Source organism: Fukomys damarensis, unplaced genomic scaffold (genome assembly GCF_012274545.1).
Source record: "Fukomys damarensis isolate Sample0158 unplaced genomic scaffold, DMR_v1.0_HiC HiC_scaffold_5, whole genome shotgun sequence".
Classification (NCBI taxonomy): Eukaryota; Metazoa; Chordata; class Mammalia; order Rodentia; family Bathyergidae; genus Fukomys; species Fukomys damarensis.
Genome location: NW_022900917.1, coordinates 3,392,802 through 3,417,709, shown reverse-complemented (window position 1 = coordinate 3,417,709; position 24,908 = coordinate 3,392,802). Strand labels below are relative to the sequence as shown.

The following is a 24,908-nucleotide window of genomic DNA, read 5'->3' as shown; positions in this document are numbered from 1 at the left end:
TTGGAGGTAGGCATACCACAAGCAGGTGTAGACAAATACTAAATTGCTCCTTAATACACACCGAAGGAGTGTGAGGTTCAGATATGGAGTTCCTAATCTGAAACAAGAGAAACAAATATGGCATCCCATAAGTCTCTGCTAGATTCCTGTACCCCCTAGGACATCCCCCAAAGTTTATTCCACTCCTGGGTAGGTAGCTACCATCTGGTGAAATACCCAGAAAACAAAACTGGACTGGAGTATCTACCCTTTACCATTGCACGATCTTCCTCAGGTAAGTCATGTCCTTACTCCAGTTAAGTACTCTCAAAGCACAAGTTACAGTTGACTTCAGCTATAATAGTCATGTTTAGAGAAATGTTGCTAGCAAACCAAGAAATTCAAACCACTGTTTTCTAGGTCCTTGAACAAGAGAGAAGAAAATAGGGCACTTTTCGTGCAAAAGAGATCACCTCCAGAGATGCTAAGTCAGAGATTCTGCCCTGGGCTAGAGAAAGCCCTGAGAAATTTCTGTTGTCTGTCCAATCATTTAGGCAACTTTTATCAGCAGCAAGTCTATCCTTTAAGATCCATCTTAAATTCACTAAGTGTCTGAAACTCATAGGTCCTCCTAGCAGCCACAGTCCACATAGTAAAAGCACCCTTATCAACTTCTTACCTGCACACATGAGGGAAGAGAGAGGCTGACCAAAATAGTCCCATACTCTACTTAGCATGTAAACATGCGAATGCAAGTCACGGACTGCTCTTTTCCAAACAGCTGTTGTGAGTTGTCTTCATCTGACTTTCTGGAAGGAGGAGCGGTCTGACAATGAAGGATTCTCAAATGAACTCCTCACAAGATGGAGAAAAGTTTAAGGGGAGTTTTTAACTCACTAGCAGAGAGAAAAAGTCCAAATAAAGCTCAGGCTGGTTAAACATCCAAAAAATTATCATATAGTATTTTATAAGTCCACAGTCAACATTCCAAAGTCCATAACCTATGGGAAAAGACATTTTTCTTCCCTACACACATAAATGATGAAGACCATGCCTAGGAGAGGGGAGAAGGTTCAGGTAGTTTTTAATCTATGAAAGACTTTTTTTAATGTTTGTGTAGAGGTCCGTCTTACTAGTAGTAGAGAAAGCAGTCCAGACCTGTCCCTCAACTCTTAATGGAGGCTTAAGAAAGGGCTCTGATGGCATCGTTTCAGATCACTCTGAGACAGAGAGTACCTGATGATCACTGACAAAGTTTGCCTTTCACCTCCCCGAGGAGTCCAGATGGCACACGATGTGGTGATTTTCTGCTGCTTACCCAGATGGGCTGTCCGGAGCTGGTTTCTTCTGAGGGACCCTTTGGGTATCTGCCAGAGAGCAGCCCTGGCATGTGACCTGTCAGTTGTGACCTCAGTTTCCACCAGTTTCGCCAGTCAGAGATGTGTCTCCAGAAGGAACCCACTGCCTATTGGCAGCAATGGGAGTGGGGATTCACCAGAGAGCAACTGGAGAAACCTGTTCTCTGCTTTGAGAGTGGCAGCTGCCCTGAAGGCCATTACTAGCTGGCACAGTAACCACTGTTTATTTATGATTCTATAAGGGACAGATGAAAGCCTGAACTGTCTTTATCTGAGACACCCATTTTATAACATTTTTAAGCATTAAGCGCAAATACAACACATACAAAACAAGAATAAAATATAATTTTAATAAAACACAATGTATAAGAAAAACAAGAAATTTCCAAACATTTAAAACACACAAGTTTTAAGGATGGAGGGGGTGAAGGGAGGGCAGGGTTATGGGGGAAAAATGCGAACCAAGATCTGCCATGTGATGGGTACAAGATCCCAATGATGAATGTAACTGTGCTGTATACTTAACAAGTACCAATAAACTCAATAAGATTAAAAAAAAACCACAAATTAAAATTAAGACACTTTTGAAACAAAAGCTGAAACAAAGGCCAGAGTTTATGAAACAAAAACCAGAATCTATGAAACAAATGAAAGCCTGTGAAACAAGTTACAATCTATGAAGCAAAAAGACCAAAGTTAGAATCCATGAGAGAAAACTCTTACCTCCGACCAGTAAGACCTCCAAAATGTTACAGGGTGAAGAGATGCAATTCCCAAACGTGCTAGATATCCAAAATGTGAGCTCATGTTCTCTAAAATCAAAGAATGAATTCTAGGAACTACAGAAGTTAAAAAGTAGGAAAAATTTACTGAGGAAAAGAAAACTTCTGACTAAGAGAGACAGAAAGGGGACTGGAAAGTGGGTTGCCCCTGTCGCCAAATAAATTTTGAAAGTTTACTTCTTCATAAAAGGAAATTGGTTTTTAAATATGCTTTTTCGGGAAATCAGGAATTTCAAAATCAGAGTATTTTCTAATAGTCATTCAATTTAAATTTACCAGTTGCTTATTTCTGGCTATTATCTCTTTTATTTCAGGTTGTACTAAATAACTTTGTATTACAAAATAGAATTGATAATCTTTAATGCATAGTCACTTTCTAATAATTAAAACAACTTCTAATTGAATTCTTTTTTCTTACCAATTGCTGCTCTTTAGCATATATGCCTTGCATTTGTGAGTGTCTTGTAATGGAATTTATAATTTGAGTGTTTTAATAATTCAGATGTCATGTGTTTCCCACCCTAATTGATTCTGAATTAGTATGGTCATCAGCACATTAAAAATAACAATCTATACTGTATCGTCTGTACTCTAAAGTGCAGATTAAATTTCCACACCCTTCTTACATATAAAGGTTTTAAAATGTATTTTTGACACTACTTTAACATTTTTTTCAGATAAACCCTTATGTTCCTATAATTCAGGTAAATTTAGCACGTGCAGTGTTTGATGCATGCCTTCATATGCACAGTTTACTGGGTTTTGTTGTTTTGTGCTTTGTTTGGCTTTGTGAATATACTAAATTCCTAACCAGTGTATTGGTAGCTTCCTTTTTCTGCCTATAGAATTTTTCCAGTATCTTCATGTTTACATATTTGTTATTTTGGTATTAAAAAGCATTTATCAAAATATAGTGATTTATGATTTCAGTAAGTCTAATATTGTCTCCTTTAGTATACTGTTATTTCTTAGTGAAATATATTTTAATATATACTGTGTTATATGTACTGCTTAAAAAATTAAATTTAAATGGATATAGTTTATTGTGTTTAGTTGGTGGGGAGCTGAAGTTTAAACCCTAAACACATTAATTTAAAATACAATTAAAACTACAATGTTTGCTGTAGTTTCCATCATGTTGGAAATTTTGCCATATATTCTAAGGAAAACTGAATAGCCTTGATTTTATAACTTTAGTTCATCTTGTTTGAATGTCACACATGCACAGAGTATGTGGAAATTATTATAAACTGGAACTAAATTTTTAAGTGGTCAGTGGACTTAAGTTTTAATAATTTTAATTGGAAACTATTTTTTAATATGTTTAGTGTAATCCTAGCACTCAGGAGGCTGAAGCAGGAGGATTACTGCAAGTTTGAGGCCAGCCTGGACAACACAGTGTGTTCAAGACCAGCCAGAACTGCATAGCAAGACCCCCTGTCTCAAAAAAGCCAAAATAAATAAAATTAAATTAAATTAAATAACTAATGGAAAGGCTTAAAATACTACTAAATAATACAACTACATGTAAAATAAAGCACAACAATATGTATCAGAATACAGGAACAGCTAACATTCATCAATATGAGATCCACAACAATGGTTCTAATAAAAAGATCACCAAGTGTACAAATAAATAAATAGACCACTAGTTATGCAGAAACAAATAAATAGATCAGTGAGAGAGCGAAAGAGGAAATTCAGTCAAAGCTAGACAAGAATGGGTGCAATATTATAACTAGTATATAAAGATACTTGATATTTATATATTTTCTCATATATGTACATTTAAATATCGATTATTTAAACAAAATGAATACTAATGTAGTATAGGATGTGCCACAAACAAAAGTAAAGTAATGTAAGTGTTGGGAGAGGAAAAATGGAAACATACAGTTGTAGTGTTTTATGTTGTATAGTAAGATGATGATGCTTGAAAGGACTTGTAGTAAGTCAGAGAGAGATGCATACTGGGACCCTAAAAGGTCAAAGACTTATCACTTACAGGCTAACAGAAAAGATAAAATGGAACCATTAAAAATCCATTTCATCCCAAAGAAGACAGAAAAGGAAAAATGGACCCAAAATAGATGGAATGAGTAAAAAAATAATATCGAGTTGATAAGTGAAAATGAACTTACGGTCATACTGACGGAATCAGAATATCTTAAATGAAAAGGCAGAAGATATCAGATTGGATTAAAAACAACTGTAAGTCGGGGCTGGGGATTTAGCCCGGTGGCACCATGCCTTCCTTTCAGCACAAGGTCCTGAGTTTGATCCCCGATACCACAAAACAAAGAAACAAATAAACAAAAAACCCCCCAAAGCCTATGTCACTTGTAAGAAACTTGCTAAATTTAAAAATATAAGACATTTTAAATAAAAAAGTGGAAAGGAAAAGATGTACCATACTAACACTATTTTAGAAACAGTCTATAGTACCTATATTGATGCTAGGTGACTTGGATATTAGATCAGAGATTATTTTTCAGGATAAAGCAGGTCATTTTGTTTTAATAATCGCAGTAATAAAAAACAGTGCAAGTTCATCTAGAGAATTATCCTTAGGTACTCAGTAGAACTTCAAATTCTTAAGAAAAATTTACAGAGAGATTGTCAGGCTGGCTAAAAACATGTTCAACCATATGTGGTTTACAAGACATAGTTTAAATGTGAAGATAGTTTAAAAGTAAAAGCCTAGAAAAAGATGTATGTAGTATGCAAACATTAACCAGATGAGAAAGGTAGTGGTTCCACCTAATATTACACAGATTAGTCCATGAGCAAATAATGTTATTAGTTGGAAAAAGGCATTTTATGATTTTAAAACGTTGAATTCATTAGGGATTATAACAGTTATAAAAATACATCCAACAACTTGAATCCTAAATTCATGAGAAAAAAATTGAGCAGAAAAATGGAAAATTAAATAATAGTTACTTTCCTATCCAGTTTTCAGTATAATCGGTCTGAGGTGCATAGAAGATCTCCAGTGTTGTAGAAGACTCGTACAGTACGATCAGCCAACTAAATCTAAGTGAAAGTATAGACATGCTGTGCCACACTTGAAATGTCAGCACACAAAAATACTAGAGCTTATAAACAAGGGCAGCAATTTGCAGAGACACACGAACAGTATAGAAATCGGTTGTTTTCATATATTAGCCTTTAGCATTTTGAAAAAGGAATTATGACTATCTAAGGTGTGATAACATATGGTGAATGTTTAAATCAAATACTTGTTGTATTAAAAGACACAGTGCCGTTAAACCGCCCCCACGTACCCCTCCCTCCCAGCACCCTAAGTGCATTGTTACCGCCACTTCCCACCGCAGTTCTGGAGTGCTCTTTCCTGAGTGTCTTTAGTTGCACGCTCCTAGATTCCTTGATGTCCTGATCAGTTCACAGTGTTTACTTTTCATGGTCAGTTTGACTCTGGGGAGGAGCCAGAGTCACACCTGCTGGCTCTGGTGAATGAGAGCACGCTGTAGTTTTTACAAGCCTGCCTTTTTATAGGATGGCACTGGACAGCAACACTCACAGTTGTTAATCACACCCGTAAAGGTAGGTACTCAGGAGGGAGGACGTCCAGAACTGCTTCAGAAAGTGGAGAGAATAAAGGGATAAGGTATAAAAGAAGGCAGGTGGTGAGGTTATACTGCATATTGATGTTCGTGTATTTTTCTGAGAAATGGTAACTGATGAGTAGAAACTGACAAAAGAGAAAAATAACTGAATAGGTAAAATTATAAAACTGAAATGACTAAGAAGACGTTAGGCAGAAATAAATAATGTTAGTATGAAAGAGGGACAAATTTATATAAAGTAGAAACTAAAATAAATTCATTTCACATAATGGAACTCTGTCTATAAGTATATCCTAGTAATTTCCCACACATAGAAAATTATATGTTACTAGAAAAATAATTTTTGTCAAAGCTGCCTCAATAAGAATTAAAACTTTGAATATTGCTATGTGTGTGTGTGTGTGTGTGTATGTGTGTGTATATATATATATATATTATCATTTTCTGGACAAAAGAGGTTGAATTTAATTTTACCAAGAAAATATTTTATCTAGACAATTTTTACTATTATATTAGATATTAAACAACAGATTATCTCAATCTAATACAACTCTTATACAACATACATAAAGAATATTGCCATACTCATTTACACAGAAAACGTAACTTTTCTTTTTTTGGTGCTGGGGATCGAACTCAGATCCTTGTGCTTGTGAGGCAGGCTCTGGAACCATCGAGGTAAATTTCTGGTCAAAACATAACTTTTTTAATAGAACTTTACAGACAGGATATTTCCAAGTCTGTTTTACTTCTGTATGTATTAGCAAATCAAATACAATAATTCATAAAAAATCTATAAATGTTATTTGACTATGAAACCTTTTAATATACACATTAAAAGCTTTCAATAGTATTCAACAAGTTCATAATGATATCTTTTTTTCAAGTTATGAATTAGAAGCTGACTTTCTTAACCTGCTAGAATGTTAAAATCCAAATGGTCAGTGATAGAAATATGTCTTGAAAAAAAAAAGGAACATTAACAAGAGAATGACTGTAGTGGAGGTTTTATTACAGCCGGACAAGGGGATTTTAGAAACATTAAAGATTCAAAGTGGGGTGGGGAATTTAGCTCAGTGGTTCCGGTGCCTAACTCGAAAGCACAAGGACCTGAGTTCGATTCCCGGTTCTCCCCCCGCAAAGAAAAGTTCTTAAAAGATTCAAAGGGGACCAAGGAATGGAGGGAGAGGAGTGAAGAGAGGGGAAGGGATAAAACAGGAAGGGATAAAACAGGAATGAAGAGGTATATGTGCATGTAACAGCTTTCCCATGATGAATGTGATCATTCTGTAATACAAACATCTGGCAATAAAAAGATCAATTGCCTTTATTTACACCCGGACCAGAATCAGCGAGACAAAAGTTTATAATAGTAACAATATTAAATACATAGAAATAAACTTAACATATATAAAATTACTGTAGGAAATTTTATAGCATTAAGGAACATCTAAAAATGGATAAATGCCAAAATCATTGATAAGAAGACTCAGTATTATAAGTTGTCAGTTTCTCTACCGGCACTGTAGATATTGTATGATATCCTCTCATATCTTGGTCGAAACTGAGGAGGAGATTCTTCTACATATGTGGAAAACTAATGGGACGAGAATAATTAGATAGCTTCTTAAGAGGACAGGGAGGAGAAAATTCCTTATTGGAAATCAGCTTTACTGTTTTTGTATAGCAGGTAGCTGGTGTGAGGGTTAATCAGTTAGTGCAATAAGAGATCCTGAAGTGACTCTTTCTGATCAAAGAGGAAAAAAGGCAGTGCAGTGAGTGAGCTGGACAAAGTGCTTTTCCTAAAGAAAGGCTAGATGAAATTGGATCTTTATCTTACACAGTGTATAAGGAAATAAGCTAGATGGCTAAGGACAAATATTATATAAGTTAAGGTTCCTTCAGGAAGCTAAGATCTTAATCCTGAACCACTGTTGCACCTATGGAATGAGAAACTTATTATAAAGTTTTACAAAATTGTGCAAGCTGAAACTTTGTGCAGGAAGGTTTATAAGGCACTGATTGAAGAGTCTGAACTGAGTCACGTGGAGAGGCCTCGAAAAGGATTGAATACATAAGTCTCTGGCAAGTGTTTGCCCCTTCATGTGGTAGGGGAGGTCTCCATAGGGCAGGAGGCCAGATTGGAGGGAAATGCACATAAGTCGGGAAACCGAGGGGAAGTCGAGCCCTTGGACGAGATGCAGCCTGTGTCCCTGACATCCTCCATCCCTGATCTGTGGGTGACCTCCAGAGGAAGCTGGTGTCGCTGCCATGGTGCTGCAGATGTCCTTGGTCCAGGCCTGCAAGACGCTCTAGGAACTTCCAGGAGGACCCAGAGGAGCTTGTAGGATTCTGGGTTTTGGCTTTATCACAACTGTTTTAAAAACCAGAAAGAATGGGAAAAAGAAATTGAAAAAGCAAATCACAGTGGCAGTCTTGCAGAAAGGTGAACTACACAGTTGGCCAACTTGAACTGATAGGGGTGTACCAATAAATAGGGAGTATATATTCTTTTTTTATTTAATCGAGTTTATTGGTACATTTTAGGGATACAGTACAGTTACATTTATTATTGGGATCCTGTACCTTTACATGACGGGTCTTGGTTCTCATTTTTTTCCCTTGTCCCTGCCCTCCCTTCACCCCCTCCTCCCCTCCCCATTTACAAACACTTTATTTCCATTTTTTCATTTACTCATATTTTTTCTTTTCCCTTATTGCCTTTCCCCTACCCTTCCCACTTTCCCTGCACCTTTAGCCCTTTTCTTCCTATTTCACATTGTGTTAATTATCTCATTAGGATCTTATGTACTATTGTATTTTGTTCACACCAGAGAAATTATTCAGCATTTACACGTGTGACTGACTTATTTCACTTAGGAGTATATCCTTAATATGTATCCATTTTCCTATGAATGAACCTAATTTCTCATTCTTTCTGGCTGAGTAGTATTCCATTTTATGGAAAAAACCCATCTCTTAATCCAATCTCTAACTAAGGGGCAAATGGGCTGTTTCCAAGTTTTAGCTATTACAAGCTGTGCTGCTATAAACATAGGTGCACATATAATTAAAAAGCTTCTGCACTGCAAAAGAAACCATCAACAGAATAAAGAGACAACCTAAAATGTGGGAAAAAATTTTTACCAGCTGCTCCTACACTATTATGTAGAATATATAAAGAACACAAAACAATCAGCCCCCCCAAATATAAGGACCCAATTCAAGAATGGGCATCTGAAATGAACAGACATTTGTCAGACAAAGAAGTAAAAGCAGCAAATAAACATGAAAAAATGTTCCACATCACTGGTCATTGGAGAGATGCAGATGAAAACAACACTGAGATTCCACCTCACCCCAGAAAGAATGGCTGCTATCAAGAAATCACTCAGTAACAAATGCTGGGGGGGTTGTGGGGAGAAAGGAACCCTTCTCCATTGTTGGTGGGACTGCAGACTGGAGCAACCACTATGGAAATCAATATGGAGACACCTCAAAGAGCTGGGACTAGAGGTTCTATCTGACCCAGCTATTCCTCTGCTGGGTGTCTTTCCAAAACAATTATATTCTTTTGATCTATAAATGAAATGTTTGTAAAATTATACTATTAATTTTTAAAAGTAATGCATTTATGTCAGTTTTAAAGTTCGCATATGACATCTCCCAAATTTCAGATACACAGTACACAGACAACTTCGCGTAGGTCATTTTTATCTACCACTCGAACAAAGTAAGGTTAGTTCACATTTCTGCTTTTTTATAAAAATGTACAAGTTCTGCAAAGATTCCCGTCCTCACTCCTCCCATGTCACACACTGCTGCAGAAACGTTACCTTCGCCTTCAGATGAATCACTATTATAATTATTTTATAATCGTTATTATTTTATTTGTTCACAGTTTGTTCAGACTTTTAAGTATTTCCATTCTCTTTTCTGGGATAAGCTAATTTCTTTCTTTACTTTTCTATTTTCTTTTTTTTCCACTTCCCTCCTCCCCTTTCTTTTTTGCTGGTGATTAAACTTGGCCTCATGCTAAGCATATGTTCTACCAGTAGGCGATATATCCTGCCCCAAATTTCTTTATGTTTTAAAGTGCTTTTATTTAAAAAGTCTTTCAGTGAAGAAGAATTGGAAACAGTCTTTGTTTTTTCTGAATATACCTTTATTCCATCTTCTTTCCTGATGGGAAATTTAGCATTGCATAAAATCCTAGAATCACTTTATTTTCTTAGTGTGGTGACAGTGTTATTTCAGTGTATGTGACTTCCAGTTTTGTAGAAATCTCCATCCATTTATTTAAATCTTGTTTAACTTGTTAGTATTTGTTTGTGTTGAATTGTTCTTCAAAGAAATGCTAAAATCCTGACTTCTAGTGTCTCTGGATGTTACTTTATTTGTAAATTGAAACCAAGTTAAAATGAGGTTCTGAGGTGGGCCCGAATCCAATGTGGCCCTCGCCCCTATAGAAAAAGGCTGTGTGGAACACAGGCAGACTTGACAGGGGGAAGAGAACACGAGGCCAAACAGGGACAGGACAGCCACCAACTGGAGTGATGAGCGTACAGATAAAGCAGCACCAAGGACTGCTGGAAAGCACCAGGTGCTCACAGAGATAAGGAGTCCAACCTGGTGTCACCAGAAAGCACACGGCCCTACCGACACCTTGGTTTTGAACTTCTATTCTCTAGAACTCCGACACAATAAATTTCTGTGGTTTCAGGGTACCCAGTTCCTGACACTTCATTATATCAGCCCTGGGCAACTAATACAGCAATGCTTTGTGGCTTGGGATGTACAGGTTTTGCACTATTTTGTGTTAGATGTATTCATGAAAATTTCATGATTTTGGACATTCTTTTTTTTTTTTAATTGAGTTTATTGGTACATTTTAGGTATACAGTACAGTTACATTCATTACTGGGATCTGGTACCTCTGCATGACAGGTCTTGGTTCTCATTTTTTCCCCTTGTCCCTGCCCTCCCTTCATCCCCTCTCCCTTGGATATTCTTATAAATGATATTAGTTTTGAAATTAATTTGCCAATTGTTCATCGGTAATTCTCTAAGAAATATAGTTCACTTTTATATTGATTGTACATCCTGCAACTCTGCTAAGTTCATTTATGTATTAGTCATCATGAATTTTTTGTGCTTCTTTAGGAATTTAAATTTACACAATCCTATTATTTCTTGGTTTGAAGTGTGGACACCACTCATTTCTCTTCCGTTCTGTCTAGAACATGCAGTGTAATGTAGAGCAGAAGGCTCTACTTGTAGCAAACCTATTTTACTTTCTTACTTGTGTCGGGGGAAAGCATTCACTATTCCATAATTCAGTGTCACGTTAACCATGGAATTTTTGTAGATTCCCTTTATCAGTTTGACGAAGCTCCCTTCTTGTATTCTGCTAAGATATTTATGAGTGTAGTTTGCCCTTTTTCAAATGGCTTCTCTACATCTGTTGAAACACTGTAATTTTCACCTTGTATTTACCAAGAGAAGTAACTTCAGTGTATATAAACACTAGAAATTATAGGCTACAAAAGAGAAAACCAACAGGTGTGGGAAATTTTAGTGGCCAAAATTAAAAATTGTATAGAACTGACAGACAAGTGGACTAAATGTCCCCTACATGGTTAGCCAAACAGTGCTATAAAACTTGCCAGTTGTTCCAATGTTAATGTTTTGTTTCAGTGCAGAAGTAAAAAATCCCAATAGAATGATTTTTGTGCAGTTTGACAGTCTGAATCCAAAATTCATATGGAAAAGCAAAAGGGCAAGGTCAGAGACACAAATTCAGTAATAGTGGGGGTAGATTTGCTTTTCAGTGCATCACAGTATAATAATGCAGCCAGTGAGCTGTGGTTAGACAGCCTGTGCACGGGAAAATGTAAAGGACCAGAGCACGCCTGGCAGAGAAGGTACGTTTATTTATGACAGAGATGCCAGGAGAGATTATTGGTACATAATCTGCTGGATGAATGAAACATGAAATAAATAAATAAAGCTGAAATGTGTGCTGTCCACACGGCAGAGATACACATAAACTCAATTCATGATGTAGAGGACAGAATTACAAAAAGCAAGCTTTTTAAACTTTTCAGAAGAAAATACAGGAGACAACGCTTCTCTCATAGAAAAGTTTCTTAAGACACTGAAAATAATGAGTTTAATAGAAGAAATTAATATAGTAACTAAAACTCAGAACTTGAATTCATCAAAATATTAAAAGACAAGATCAAATAGAGACTGACATAAAACTGCAATGTATGTACATTTTATAGGATTAAATCAAAACATCTAGAGACAGGGAATAAAAAGAATCTGTCTGTCTATGCATATATAATGAATGTAAGCATGTATGCAAATGGTACTAATAAAACACTTAAAAATTCCAATCTAAAATAAACACGTAAGATACAAGGAGGAAGCCGTTTTTATTAATCATGTGCGCTACCCTGACATACACACACATATTTGGGACAGCTCCCAGGGACTGACAATACGAACTTTGTCTTTCTGGTGTTATATCTGATCTGCTCTTTGGCTAATATGAAAAGCTTATAATGTGTTCTACCTGCCACCGTAACCATTGCCCTCACCCTTGAGTATTTACAAAATGACACTTTGTTATGGCTGGATAGCAATCCTTTCCTGAAATCTCCTGCATGGTCCCCTCTCTGTGAGCCCAAGTCCATTTAGAGTGTATATCCTAATTTTCTATATCCTTACTGACTGGTCTGCCGGAAAGTTGTCAGAATGTTCTAGCTTTGAAATCAGTGGAGGCTACTAAAGCCTTTGAGTTGTGTCTAAACTTTGTGCCATCAGGGTGCATAAGGAAAATAGTAGCGAGGGTTCTTTTGGTGGAATCACAGGGTTAAAAGTACAGGAATGATTTCTTCTTGAGCAGTAAAAGAAGAAAATGAACCTTGTGGCTCCTGGCAACAGAGACTTTTCCCATCCTAAAACAGCAAGAAAGCAGACAAGTAAGAGGAAAAAAGTGATAGAGATATTTCTAAGAGTAGGCTGTAAATGTTGGAGGGCGTTCTTAGAAGATTTGATCATCTCTGCTTTAGTTGTGTTGTATGATGTGAGCTCTCCATGCTTTTATCAGCCATAAGGAAAGCATTTTTTTCTTTCTTTCTTTCTTTTTTCTTTTTTCTTTTTTGTACCAGGGATCAAACTCCAGTCCTTGCACTTGTGAGGCAGGCGGCAGCACCACAGCTAAACCCCCAGCCCCATTTATTTTCTATTGAACTTGGTTTCATCCATTAAATGAATAATATGTATGAGAAGAAAGAAAACAAGCCACTTTTGGAAATAGTGACATTGTCTCCATTCATCCTTAAATGTTTTTTTGGTACCGGGGATCAAACTTGGGTCCTTGTGCTTGCGAAGCAGGTGGTGGAACCACTGAGCTAAATCCTTCTGGTACTAAGGACGGAAAAAAAAAGGCCTTAATAAAAGATTTTATTGTGCAAGGTATATTAAATCCTGAGGCACGGATGAAAGAAAAAAGATACACAAAAACAAATAACATCTTAATTTCCACGCATGATATATTTCAGAATGAAGTGTGAATTCTAACTTGCCTTAATCATTGATGCTATGACTTTATTTGTTATGTTAGGATTAACATTTAAAATGATTTTATTGATTCATTTTGTAAGAGAAAATACACCCGTGATGCTCTTAAATTGTAATAATAGTGATCTTAAGTTGTTTTTTAGAAAACAGCACAATTTATAGTTTGATGTATTGGTTTTATGCATGATTTCTTCCTATTTATTTCTTCTGAAAGCAGTTGAAAAATAGCTAAAATAAATAGTAAGAAAAAGGAAGATTAACAACTCTCAAATAAGTTTGCTTTTCTTAGTTAAACTTATTTCCCATGAGCATAATGAAGAAATAATTGGATATATTTAATTTCTTTATCATACATATTAGGAAAACATACAGTAATGCTTTTGAAAACAATTCATTGTTTCTATTTTGAAATTTGCCTAGTCTTAAGTGCCTTTGTCCAAAAGTGTCTAATACTAACTTATTTTCTAATAGATTTTATTAATCGACATCATGTGATTTACATAGTTATTTCATATTTTTCTAGTTTTTAACCACTTAGACTTTGTCACGCACATGACTAGAATAATTCTTATGTTTATTGTTAACTTCTCTTCACCCGCATTCTCGCATCATGAAACGGGTGTGAAAATAAGTGTTGGTGAACTCATAATGACGTTCTTTCTATATTTTTATTCTTAAGAATCATTTAAAATCTCTTCATTTGTTTTTTAGGTGGCCAAGGGTTTGTTTGCCCTTCATCTGTAGTTACAGTTATTACTGTTATTGCCTTTCCAGGGTCCAAAAGGATAAGTGATAGTGAAATCTCCGACTACGACTGTGACGATGGGATCGGTGTCGTATCAGGTAAGAATTATAGAATTATTTTATGATATTGAAAAGGAGAGTACACATCTTTTGTAAATTGGAAGGCAACCAAGAGATGGACAGAGAGGAAAGGAAAGGGTTGGAGAAAGAGGTAGATGTGCTGTGTGTCTGTGTCGGTTTCCACGTGAGGTAACCACTGTGCACTGCAAACCTGTACTAGTGAAGATGGAAAAAGAGTGTGCGACCGTCATTGTTTACCATGGAGGGAGAGGAGAGAGGCGTAACTTGCCACATCCCTTGAAACTAAATTAAACAACTTGTGGGAGTTGAAATCCTGAATGGGAGATTAGATTGGATATTCTTGAAAGTTGTTAAATGAGTAAATGATACCAAGATTTTCCATTTTAAGACAACTAAATATGGACTTTACAATAAATTGGAGGATTTATTACATAATTGAAAATTCTTTATGATGAGCTGTCATTATGAAAAAAGATGAAATATTTTTGGAAGTACCATCTCTTTTTGTTTTGTTGTTTTTTTTGGTACCGGCGATTGAACTCCGGTCCTTGGGCTTGCAAGGCTGGCAGCAGCACCACTGAGCTAAATCCCCAGCCCGAAAGTGCCATCTTTTTGATACTACCAAACTTGAAAATGTCAGTTTTTGAATGGGATGTTTAAAAACTTTTTCGCTGTTTTTATGTTAAGTATCATGTGTAGTCATATTTTGAGATTACAATAGTGCAGTTTCAATTATTGCCTCATTTTATGTTTAGAAGTTTACTCGATTTGGTATTTAGGTAAGTAGCTATGCTTTCTTAATTCTGACAAATACATGCGTATATGATATCTTTAACATTGTAACGGTTCTGTTCTTTTTGAAGTTTAAATTACCTAACAAATCTTACAATTATGATGACTTTTCCTCTGTACAAAATATGCTTTGTCACATGTAGCACGCACTGCACGGGCATCGGTAACTGCGAGGGTCTATGTGGTGAGTGTGTCAGACTGTGAGGCAGTCGGCACGCCTGTATTAGTCCTCTACCCCTATATTACTACTGTTTTGCTTATAAAAACTCGGGTGAATAATGTTTTACTAAGACTGCAGAAGTATTTTCTATGTTCTACATTTATAAGTTAAGCCTCAATAAAATGGTCTTTAAAATATTTTTCATTTCTTTTGTGGAGATCATTAAAAATTTTTTCAATTTATATGCTATTGCTTTTTTGTTTAAATGTTTTATTTTTTCTATTCTAAATATCTTTCCACATCATATATTTTTCATCAAAAACATTTCTCTTTAGGTGTGTAAAGCCTGATTTTATTTATTTTGGATATAAACCTAAAAGTGGGATAGCCAGATCCCATGGTAAATCTATTTTTAGTTATTTGATGAACCGCCATTTTGTTCTTAACTACTATCCAGAATATATAAAGAACTCAAAAAAACTTAGTGACAGACACGTGTAATCCACTTTAAAAATAGAGAAGTGGTCTGAATAGATACTTCTCATGAGGAGAAATACAAATGACTGACAGTATGTTAAAAAAATGCTCAGTACCATTAGCTGTCGGGGAAATGGGTAAATTAAACTTTAGAGACAGACTCTCTTATCCAGTTAGATTAGCTGTATAAAAACGACGAAGAAGGCTGTGTATGACAGGCAGCTTTGTACCTTCCGGTGGGATGTAAATGAACATGTGGTTCAGGGACAGGAGAGCCCTGATTCCTCCCTCCTGTGCTGGTACCATTGTGGTCTCTCACTTCGCTCTCTATCAGCGCACATAACCATACGTGCACATTCCATGCACGTGTACCATCCCAGCTACTGTGCAAGTCGGCTGGTGTTGTCTTCCTGGAGATTTGCCCTTGGACAACTAGACCGTGTCACTCCTGTGTCGCACTGGTCATCTTTACCAAGTGACCGCTGACGTAGTGACTTCAGCCCCGGCCCACAGTCGGAGCAGCTCCTCCAAGTGTGAGCAGGTCCTGACCACATTCTCCTTAGATCGTTTGCTTTCCTTGCTCTCCTCTCCTTTTTTTCTGGAAACTTCCCTGTACTTACTCAGATGTATCTGAATTGTCTCTTGCTCTGATTTGAGGGAATCTAAGATAAGATAATAGTATAAAATATTAACATGCTAGGAAAAAAAATCACATAACTATCAATTGCTTTTCTGAGCGTTTTTGTGGGAGTTGGGACTCAAATCCAGGGCCTCGTACATGCTAAGTCCAAGCTGTACTGCTAGGTTATCCCTTCATTCGCTCAGTGATTTCTGGAACAAATGTTGTAGCAAAACTACCTTGTACGGCGCCCAGCAGAGTTTCTAGGACGGAGTAAAAGGTCAGTTACTCACAGCTGGAAGGAGCATGAGGAGACTCTGAGGATGGTTTAATATCACTTCTTGTGCGGCAGTGTTCATTTTCTCCACACCACACACTTCACGACGCTGTAGATGTGTACAACTTGGGTCAAGCTTGCTGTTTCTGTTTATATCCCCACAGCACTCCACAGTGAACTGCTGTTTTTCTTCCAACCTTGGATTCTATTTTCTTCTCAATCTTTTCAAATACAAGTTGCTTTCTAGTACTCATTTGAGTTGTGTTTCTTTTCATACTCATGTGTATCAGATCGTTAGCTGTTTCCCTTCTCTGATTTGTCATATTTTTATCCTCGGTCTTCTGTATCTCAGTCCTGTTAAATAATGTCAGAAAACGAGTTCACATATGTACTTCAAATGGCAGGTTATTTCCTAATATGGTTTATCTCTTAAGGAAATAACTATAGCCTTTGAGGATTGTTTTGGTGACCTTAATAACCTTAAAAATTAGTCATTGTTGAGAAGTATTTAAAACTTCTAGGTCATTGTAGACATGAACATGGTTTTAGTATAAACTTGAGTTTTTTATTGAAGATAATTGTATATAAACTTCTTTCTGTATAAACAACTTACTGTATGTGTAAGTACGCATAAAAATTATACTGTATTTAACAGTATAGTAATTCTAAAATTTGAATATTTGTCATTCTTTTTATGTATGTGTTTATACAGTATTTTTCTTAATATTATGCTTTATCCATTGCAATCTGTATTTACCATGTTCACATTCCTTCAGCTTCACCAGTGTTTACTGTTTCTGAGTCAAGTACAAAGCACACAGAGGGGTTAATATCTAGATTATTGTATTTATTCATCTTTCTGCCTTAGATTACCGACACAATGATCAAGATCTTCAAAGCTCAACATTGTCAGTGCCAGAACAAGTAATGTCATCCAGCCATTGTGCACCGTCAGGGTCTCCTCATCGAGTGGACGCCCTAGGAAGGACGCGGTCGTGGTCGCCCAGCGTCCCCCCACCCCAGAGGTAAAGCAGCGCGTGCATTTTACCTGGGGTGCAGCACCTCAGCACATTTGCAAACGAGTCGTAGACTTACGGAAAAAAGTTATTTAAGGGAAACACAGTGTTATTCAGTAACCTATATAATAAGAAAAACATGGGTTACTTTGAAATTTTAGATAACTTATGTGTTACTTTATTGTAAGAATTCAAAATAAGAAGCATTTAAATCACATATCCGGTTAGGCAGACGCAGTTCGGTCTAACTTTGCAGACGAATGCTGTGAGTATTGGTAATTTGAGAAAAAGGAAAAGCAAACACCTGATTGTCCTCTGGAAATAGGAGCGGTCATCAGCAGAGTGGAAAGGAGTGCACGAGCTGTGGGAAGAGAGGCTCGGGAAATCTGAAGCACCAGGGCTTCTAGTGGAAAGTTCCAGTCAGTCTAGTGAAGGACAGAGGGGCTGATGGAGGAAGAATCATGGAAGTAACAGTTCAGGCTCTCAGCAAAGATGCACCATGCTCCATCTTATATGTTTATAATGTTGACGGAAACGTCACTAGTTAGATTAACAGCCTTATAACTCCTTTTCGGTGGAATTCGTTTTAGACTTAATTTTAATTGAATCTTAATTTTACACACATTGGACTAGGAGAACATTAGATTTATTATTTTTATAAATTTAACCTATTTAATTTACAAAGAAATCAATCAAAATGGGTTTACTTAATTTAGATAATTGCAAAACTTAAAAAGAAAATATAATATATGAAATTTATAAATATAGTTCATGATGTTTGAAGGTGTTGAATTAAATACGTTTGTAAATAGGACTATAATTACTAAAATGTTACTGAAAAGTAATTGCTCAAATGCTGTAGGTTTATCGCTGAATAAAATCTGTAATTTGACATTTAAATTTCGAGAACTAGTTCTGAATTAATAACTTAAAAAATAATTTCACCTCCACAAAAAGAAAGAACAAAGAATATAGGTGAAACGTTCCTCTTTCTGCACTCATTGCAGAGCACTATGTGACCAGATGTGTTTTTTTTCCTCTCATATCAGGCAGTTTGCACAGACCAGTCACCAGCTGAGCACCCCTAACACAGGCCTGTTACACTGTCTCCTGGAGAGAGTGTCAGATCCCACGAGACTGGCTCCACTTCAGAGTCCAGTGCCAGGTGCCAGGAGGTGATCTGTATTTCACTGAAGAGCAGCTATCAGTTGGAGTTCTCACAACCCCACTCTTTGGGCTAGATCATTTGTTAGCAGAGCTTACAAACTTAGCCCCATGGCTTACTTGCATTCAGTGGTCAGGATAGGGCAAAATCTGGGGTCAGGGAAGGGGCTTCCATACCCGCTGTGGCCGTGCTGCACTCTCCGCACCTCTCCATCTTATGCAGCCCGATAACTCAGCAGATCTTGATGTTCAAGAAGTCATTGAGTAGAGTATAAGTTCCAATGCCTTCATCCTGGAGTCACTTGATTTTCTGGTGAGAGGTCCCATCCTAAGGCTATGTAGGGTCCCACCTAATGAAACCTCATTACCATAAACTCAGAAATTATCAAAGGGGTTCGGCATGAAAAAAGATAATGAAATCAGAAAATTTCAAGGCTTTTAGGAACTCTGTGTCACGAACCAGGAACAAAAACTAAATATATTTCATATTATATCATAGCGTTACTTTTACCAAAGAAAGAAAGTTTGAACCATCTAATAGAAAATAGTTGTAGGTTCTAGATCAGATTCAACTGCATACATCACAAGAGGTTAGACATTAAAACAAATTGAAAAATAAATGTGAATATGGATTCCAGAGAAGAATAATAGCTAAGGTAACTATCATTGATCAGTTACAGAGACTTCAGTATAGATTTTAAAATAAAATAAGTCATCATCCCTAAAATATGATCCACCAATATGTTGCATATAGACAGTATACTTAAGGTAAGAACGTAGTATGAAAACAAAGTAATGAAAAACATAATCAGCATATAGAGACCAAAAGAAATTGGAATCCCAATTTCAAAAAGTGTAAACTAGGATCAAAAATGTTATAGAAACGATATATATACTTGGGGAAAAATGCAGAATACTAAACCTAAAAGGTCTGAGAGTTTCTACCCATTTGAATTGTAGAACCTGCACTTTACATAAAGGCTGGATGACAGAGGGCCAAACTCAGCCCTGCAGTTCGGTCACCTGTGTCCTCAGCAGCTCGGTTCTCTAGGAGGCAGTATCTTTCCAAATTTGTCTTGAGGCACGCTGAAGACGAATGAAAAGACTGGGCATCATGATCATGGACAATAAGAATCTTCAAAATATACAAAACAACAACCCAAATGGCTAGACAGAGAAACAGTAGTTAGAGATCTTAAGGAGATCTTAACATAGCTTAATAGAAGTCAGTAGCTAAACCAGGCGCCTTCTCATAGCAGTGGCTTAGAAGATTTAAATAATATATGTGTTCACTGAAATTTATTGTGTGAAGTAAACCTATATTCTGTCTTTTCTGTAAAGGTCCACACCATCCAAGCAAAGATTGCAAAGTAACTTTTAGGAAAAAACATTTAAAAATAACTGGTAAAAATAATGGTGAAAAAGGAAAGCTCAATAAATCCTATATAAATCATTTTATCTGAATACTAGGGAATGTATTTATAAACCTATAAAAAAGATAGTGTTTGAATTCCTGGAACTTCTAAAATGCTGCCAAATAACTTGGGTGTGGGTTAAATAGTGAGGAGGAAATACTGAAATATTAGAATTGAATGACAGTGAAAATCATGTTAAGAATTTGCGGGGCACAGATAATATTTAGGAAATTTTCACCTTAAGAAAAAAATTTATTCAAAAATAAAAAAGATTGGACATGGTGAAATGAGATTATTTTATATATGATGTGGAGAAATGTGAGCTATACTATATTGTTGGCGATGCAAATTAGAGTCATTTATGAGGGTTGAGATGCCTCAAATATTAAAAACAGAACTATCATATAATCCTGCAATTGTGTTTTCTGGCATATATTTAAAGGATATGAAATTAGTATATTACTGATATCTACAATGACTATTGTAGCGTTAGTAACAATAGCTAAGATAAGGAATGCCTGTTGTGTCCATCAGTGGATGAATGGTGTACATATAAAAATATGGTATATATACATACTGGCATAGTGTTCACCCTTCAAAAACAGGAAACTTTGTTCCTCTTTGTGTGACAATATGGACGGACCTGGAAGATGTTACGTGAGATAAAGCAGACATATGCAGACAAACATCATATGATCTCACATACATTTGGAAGCTAAAAGCTGACGTCGTAGAAATGAGTAAAATGGCGGGAGGTGGGCAGACTAGGGAGATGTTGGCCGAAGGACACAAGATTTCAGTTTGACCCAAGTAAGCAGTTTCAGACATCTTGTGTATATTGTGGTGATTATAGTCAATGATGTATTATACACTGGAAAATTCCTAAGAGTAGATTTTATGTGTTTTCACCATGTATGGAGGTAATATGTATGTTAGGTAGCTTCGTTTAGCCATTATACAACATATGCACTTCTTCTGCTCTGCATACGTATCTGTGTGTGTGTGTGTGTGTGTGTGTGTGTGTGTGTGTTGTGTATATTGTGGTGATTATAGTCAATGATGTATTATACACTGGAAAATTCCTAAGAGTAGATTTTATGTGTTTTCACCATGTATGGAGGTAATATGTATGTTAGGTAGCTTCGTTTAGCCATTATACAACATATGCACTTCTTCTGCTCTGCATACGTATCTGTGTGTGTGTGTGTGTGTGTGTGTGTGTGTGTGTGTGGTGTGATGTATAAGTTTTTAGATGTCAGTATTAGTTTTTAGATGTCAATTAAAAACAAGTAAATTGTGAACCCAAATAAGCACTGGAAGTGGGAAACTGAATGTGGAACAACAGGATATCAGTGAAATAGGAGGAATGATGTAGATGAAGGCAAAGTCCATACACTGGGAGAATGAGGCAGACCGTGGGAGAAAAGCAGCAGAGAGAGGGGAGAGAGTGCACTCTAACTATGAAGCCGGTTCTGTGAAAAGACTTACGGCATTGCGTAGCGGGATAAAGGAACTGCCAATAAACAGACTAGAAAAGCAAGACAAGTAATGGGCTGTAAAATAAAATAAAGCATGCTATTATATTTGCTAATCTAGATGAAATATTTAAGTTGCTGAAAGAAAATAAGATTGGAACAAGAGGAAATAGGACAATTAAATGAGCCAACAACTCTTCACTATATTGAAATAGTACTCAAGGTCAAACCACTCCTCTTCTTTTCCCATTTAAAATGTTCAAAGTAAGAAATTATTGTAGATAGTTTTTCACCAAGCTGCTGAGAACATATCTCTCTGTTAAATTTGACCGACTCTTGAAACAAAAAAAAGAAAGAAAGCTGTGTAGCTCTTTTCCTGAGCCAGTGTAAGCCTACGTCTAATCCTCATGGTGTAAGAAAAATTTACAAGCACATTTTAATTACAAACAGATGTAAAAATATTATATGACCAACTAAATTTAGCCATGAATTAAAAACACAGTAGACACCAGAAAATCTGTTTTGGTAATTCATCACATAAAGGACTAATTGGGAAATAAACCTCATTACATATAGAAAAATAATTGTATTATTCAATTAGTAAACTAAGTAGAAGAGAACCATCTATAGTTCATAAAGGCTTTTTAAAGTAAGCATATACTTAAAGAAAAACTAGGTATTTACATTTATTATATAATGTCATGAATACGATAGTACATCCAGTCCTGAAAAATATTGTAAAGCAAGAAAAAGAGGTGAGAGAATTGGAAAGGAAGAAATAAAACTGTCATTATTTGTTAAAAATGGGTTTATCGACATAGAAAATAGGATAACCAGAATATTCAGACTAATGTGGGAGTTCTACCACATAGCTGGCCTTAAAACAACTTGCAAAATTGAGTAATAACAGATGAGGAAATGTAATGAGTTTCAAAAACACAAATCTCAAAGGCAACGCAAAGTGTATGGTAACTCATCTAACAGGTCACAAGATCTTCTTAGAAAAATGTAGAACTTTGGATAAAAGTAATACATCTTACTCAGGAGTAGAATGGTTTCAGTACTGCGTAAATTAATCTATAGTGCCCTATCCATCAACATTGTAGGTGCAGTTTTTGAAATTTGACATATATAAGAATTTATATGAAATGGAAAAGGTGTACAGATGACCAAATTGAAAAGAAGAGAAAACTTTACCATCAACTCATGCATAATAATAGACATACTGAATAGGGTAGTGCAACGTATGTCTGTGTATTTTATATGAACTCAATGTGTTAATGATGGTGGCACTACTAATTAATATGGAAAGGGGATTGGAAAAGACAGGAAAACCAGTTCACCTGTAGCATAAAACTAAATTCTAAGTTCTTGCCTTTCTATAATTGGAGGCGCCATGGTCTCAGTTGTGTCTCAGAGGGTGGGTGTGTGTTCTGTTTGGACTGGGGAAGATGGAAGGCAGCTGTTACGGGCAGCAAGTGAAGAGGGCCGTTTGGCCCCCAGATGCTGCCAAGGGTGTGGTTAGAAGTGGGTGGTTCGAGCTGCTCTCCTGAGCTCTGAACTCCTGTCTGCTGCCTGTGCAGCGCCTCTGGCTCCCTTGGTGTAGACCAGGTCAACAAGCACGTGTGACGCGGACCTGTTGCCCACACACACCTGCTTCTCCTCTTGAATTTCACCTCTTGAGACCTGGGAGTCACTCACTAAGAGCTCTGATATCCTTGTCTCATTTCCAGTGATTTTGGGTTAAGTTGGGCTCTTCTCAACTTGTATTTCTTTTACAGCAGCAATCTCCTTGTCAGTGTCCAACGGATATTTATCCTGTTGGCCAAGATATATATAGTTAAAGAAAAAAATTGGACTTGGCGTTACAGTGACTTTGTTTCTATTTTCATTAATAAACTTCATTTCTTAGTATATGCTTGTGGCTTACTGGGATATTTAATGTTTCTTGCTGTTTTAGTCGGAATGTGGAACAGGGACTTCGAGGGACACGCATGGCGCCTGGACATTATAATACAGTTGGCCGAATGGAGAGACACCGTGTTGTGGACGATCATTATTCTCCAGAGAGAGACAGGTAAATGTGACCAAATACTATTAGGCTTATCATAGTGTGCAGTAGGGGTTGTCGTAAAATGCTCTTAATTGCTTTGCTAGTTTCTAGAACCATGCTTTCTTTACCACGGCCACACTCTTTGTTATGGCTGCTGCACTGTTAACACAGACACACACACAGACAAGAAACAAAACTTTTGTATGTCAGATTGCTCTTTTAGTAAATAAAACGAAAATTTCATGAGATTATGAAGATAATCATTGTAATAACAAGATGTATTGCTTATCTTGTCACAACCAATTTTTTTAAATGTAAACCTACATTAATCATACAATAGATTTTGAAGTTTTTTATGTACATCAGAGAAACGAATGTGACTTTTCATATATAGAAGTATTGGGACAAAGTCTGGTTCGTTTAGGAAGCATTTTATCATGATTCGTGAAGAAGTTTTTTCCTTATGGCTTTCAGTAAGCTCCTTAATCGTCTTAATCATGCTTGTTGATTGCTGTTTTGGAAGAATTCTCTGAATTTTCTCCACTAAATGTGACAAACGTGGAGGTGACAGGGTATGTTACAATGCTTACATTAATCACTACTAATTTTAAGTTAATGACTTGATTGGCTCTCCAATTCATGCTTTAGTTATATATAAAAATATAAAAATGCTGTGATATTTTCCCCAAACTATCAAATAAATTTAAGATTAGATGAGGCAGAGAGCTGAATTTACTGTTTAGAAAGTATGATAAAACGGGAACTCAGATGTTCTTTTGTACATCTCTTACACCAATGCATGAAGGGAGTCGGGACTTTAAAATCTACTGTCAGAATAATACATGCTTTTGTTTTGTCTGAATCCACGTGAATACTCAGTTCATGCTTATAATTTTGTCTTTACTATGCATTTCCAAAAGAAAAGGGGTATCTTAGATCTTAGCAGTATCACACAAATACTGGTTTTTATATCTGAGATTTAAGAAGTTATTAAATTAGCATCAGTATTGGTGTTAAATGAAAGTTGATGTAGGAGTTTATTTATTTATTTATTTATTTATTTATTTATTTATTTATTTATTTATTTATGGTACTGGGGATTGAACTCTGGTCCTTGCACTTGCGAGGCAGGTGGAGGAAACACTGAGCCAAATCCCCAGCCCCAGAGTTAATTTTTTTTAATGTTCTTAACTTTTTGTAGTGATCTCTTCCTTTAGACCTGATTATGTGCATAGATATGCTACCTATAGAAAGTGATGCTATCCAAACTATCAAACTGAAAGTAAGTTTAATGCGGTGGCATGCCTAACAGTTGGAAAGAGTCATATTAGGGTGG

At 36.3% G+C, this 24,908-nt stretch overlaps 1 protein-coding gene across 1 annotated transcript in view; it reads left to right on the top strand.

Moving 5' to 3' along the window:
* Positions 1 to 24,908, top strand: part of Rims2 (regulating synaptic membrane exocytosis 2) — a 408,447-nt gene that overhangs the window by 201,618 nt on the left and 181,921 nt on the right. Inside the window, exons 15-17 of the mRNA XM_033759701.1 lie at positions 14,074 to 14,142; positions 17,318 to 17,474; positions 23,480 to 23,596. Of these exons, the coding sequence (XP_033615592.1) occupies positions 14,074 to 14,142; positions 17,318 to 17,474; positions 23,480 to 23,596 (343 nt within the window). The remainder of the gene's footprint in view (positions 1 to 14,073; positions 14,143 to 17,317; positions 17,475 to 23,479; positions 23,597 to 24,908) is intronic.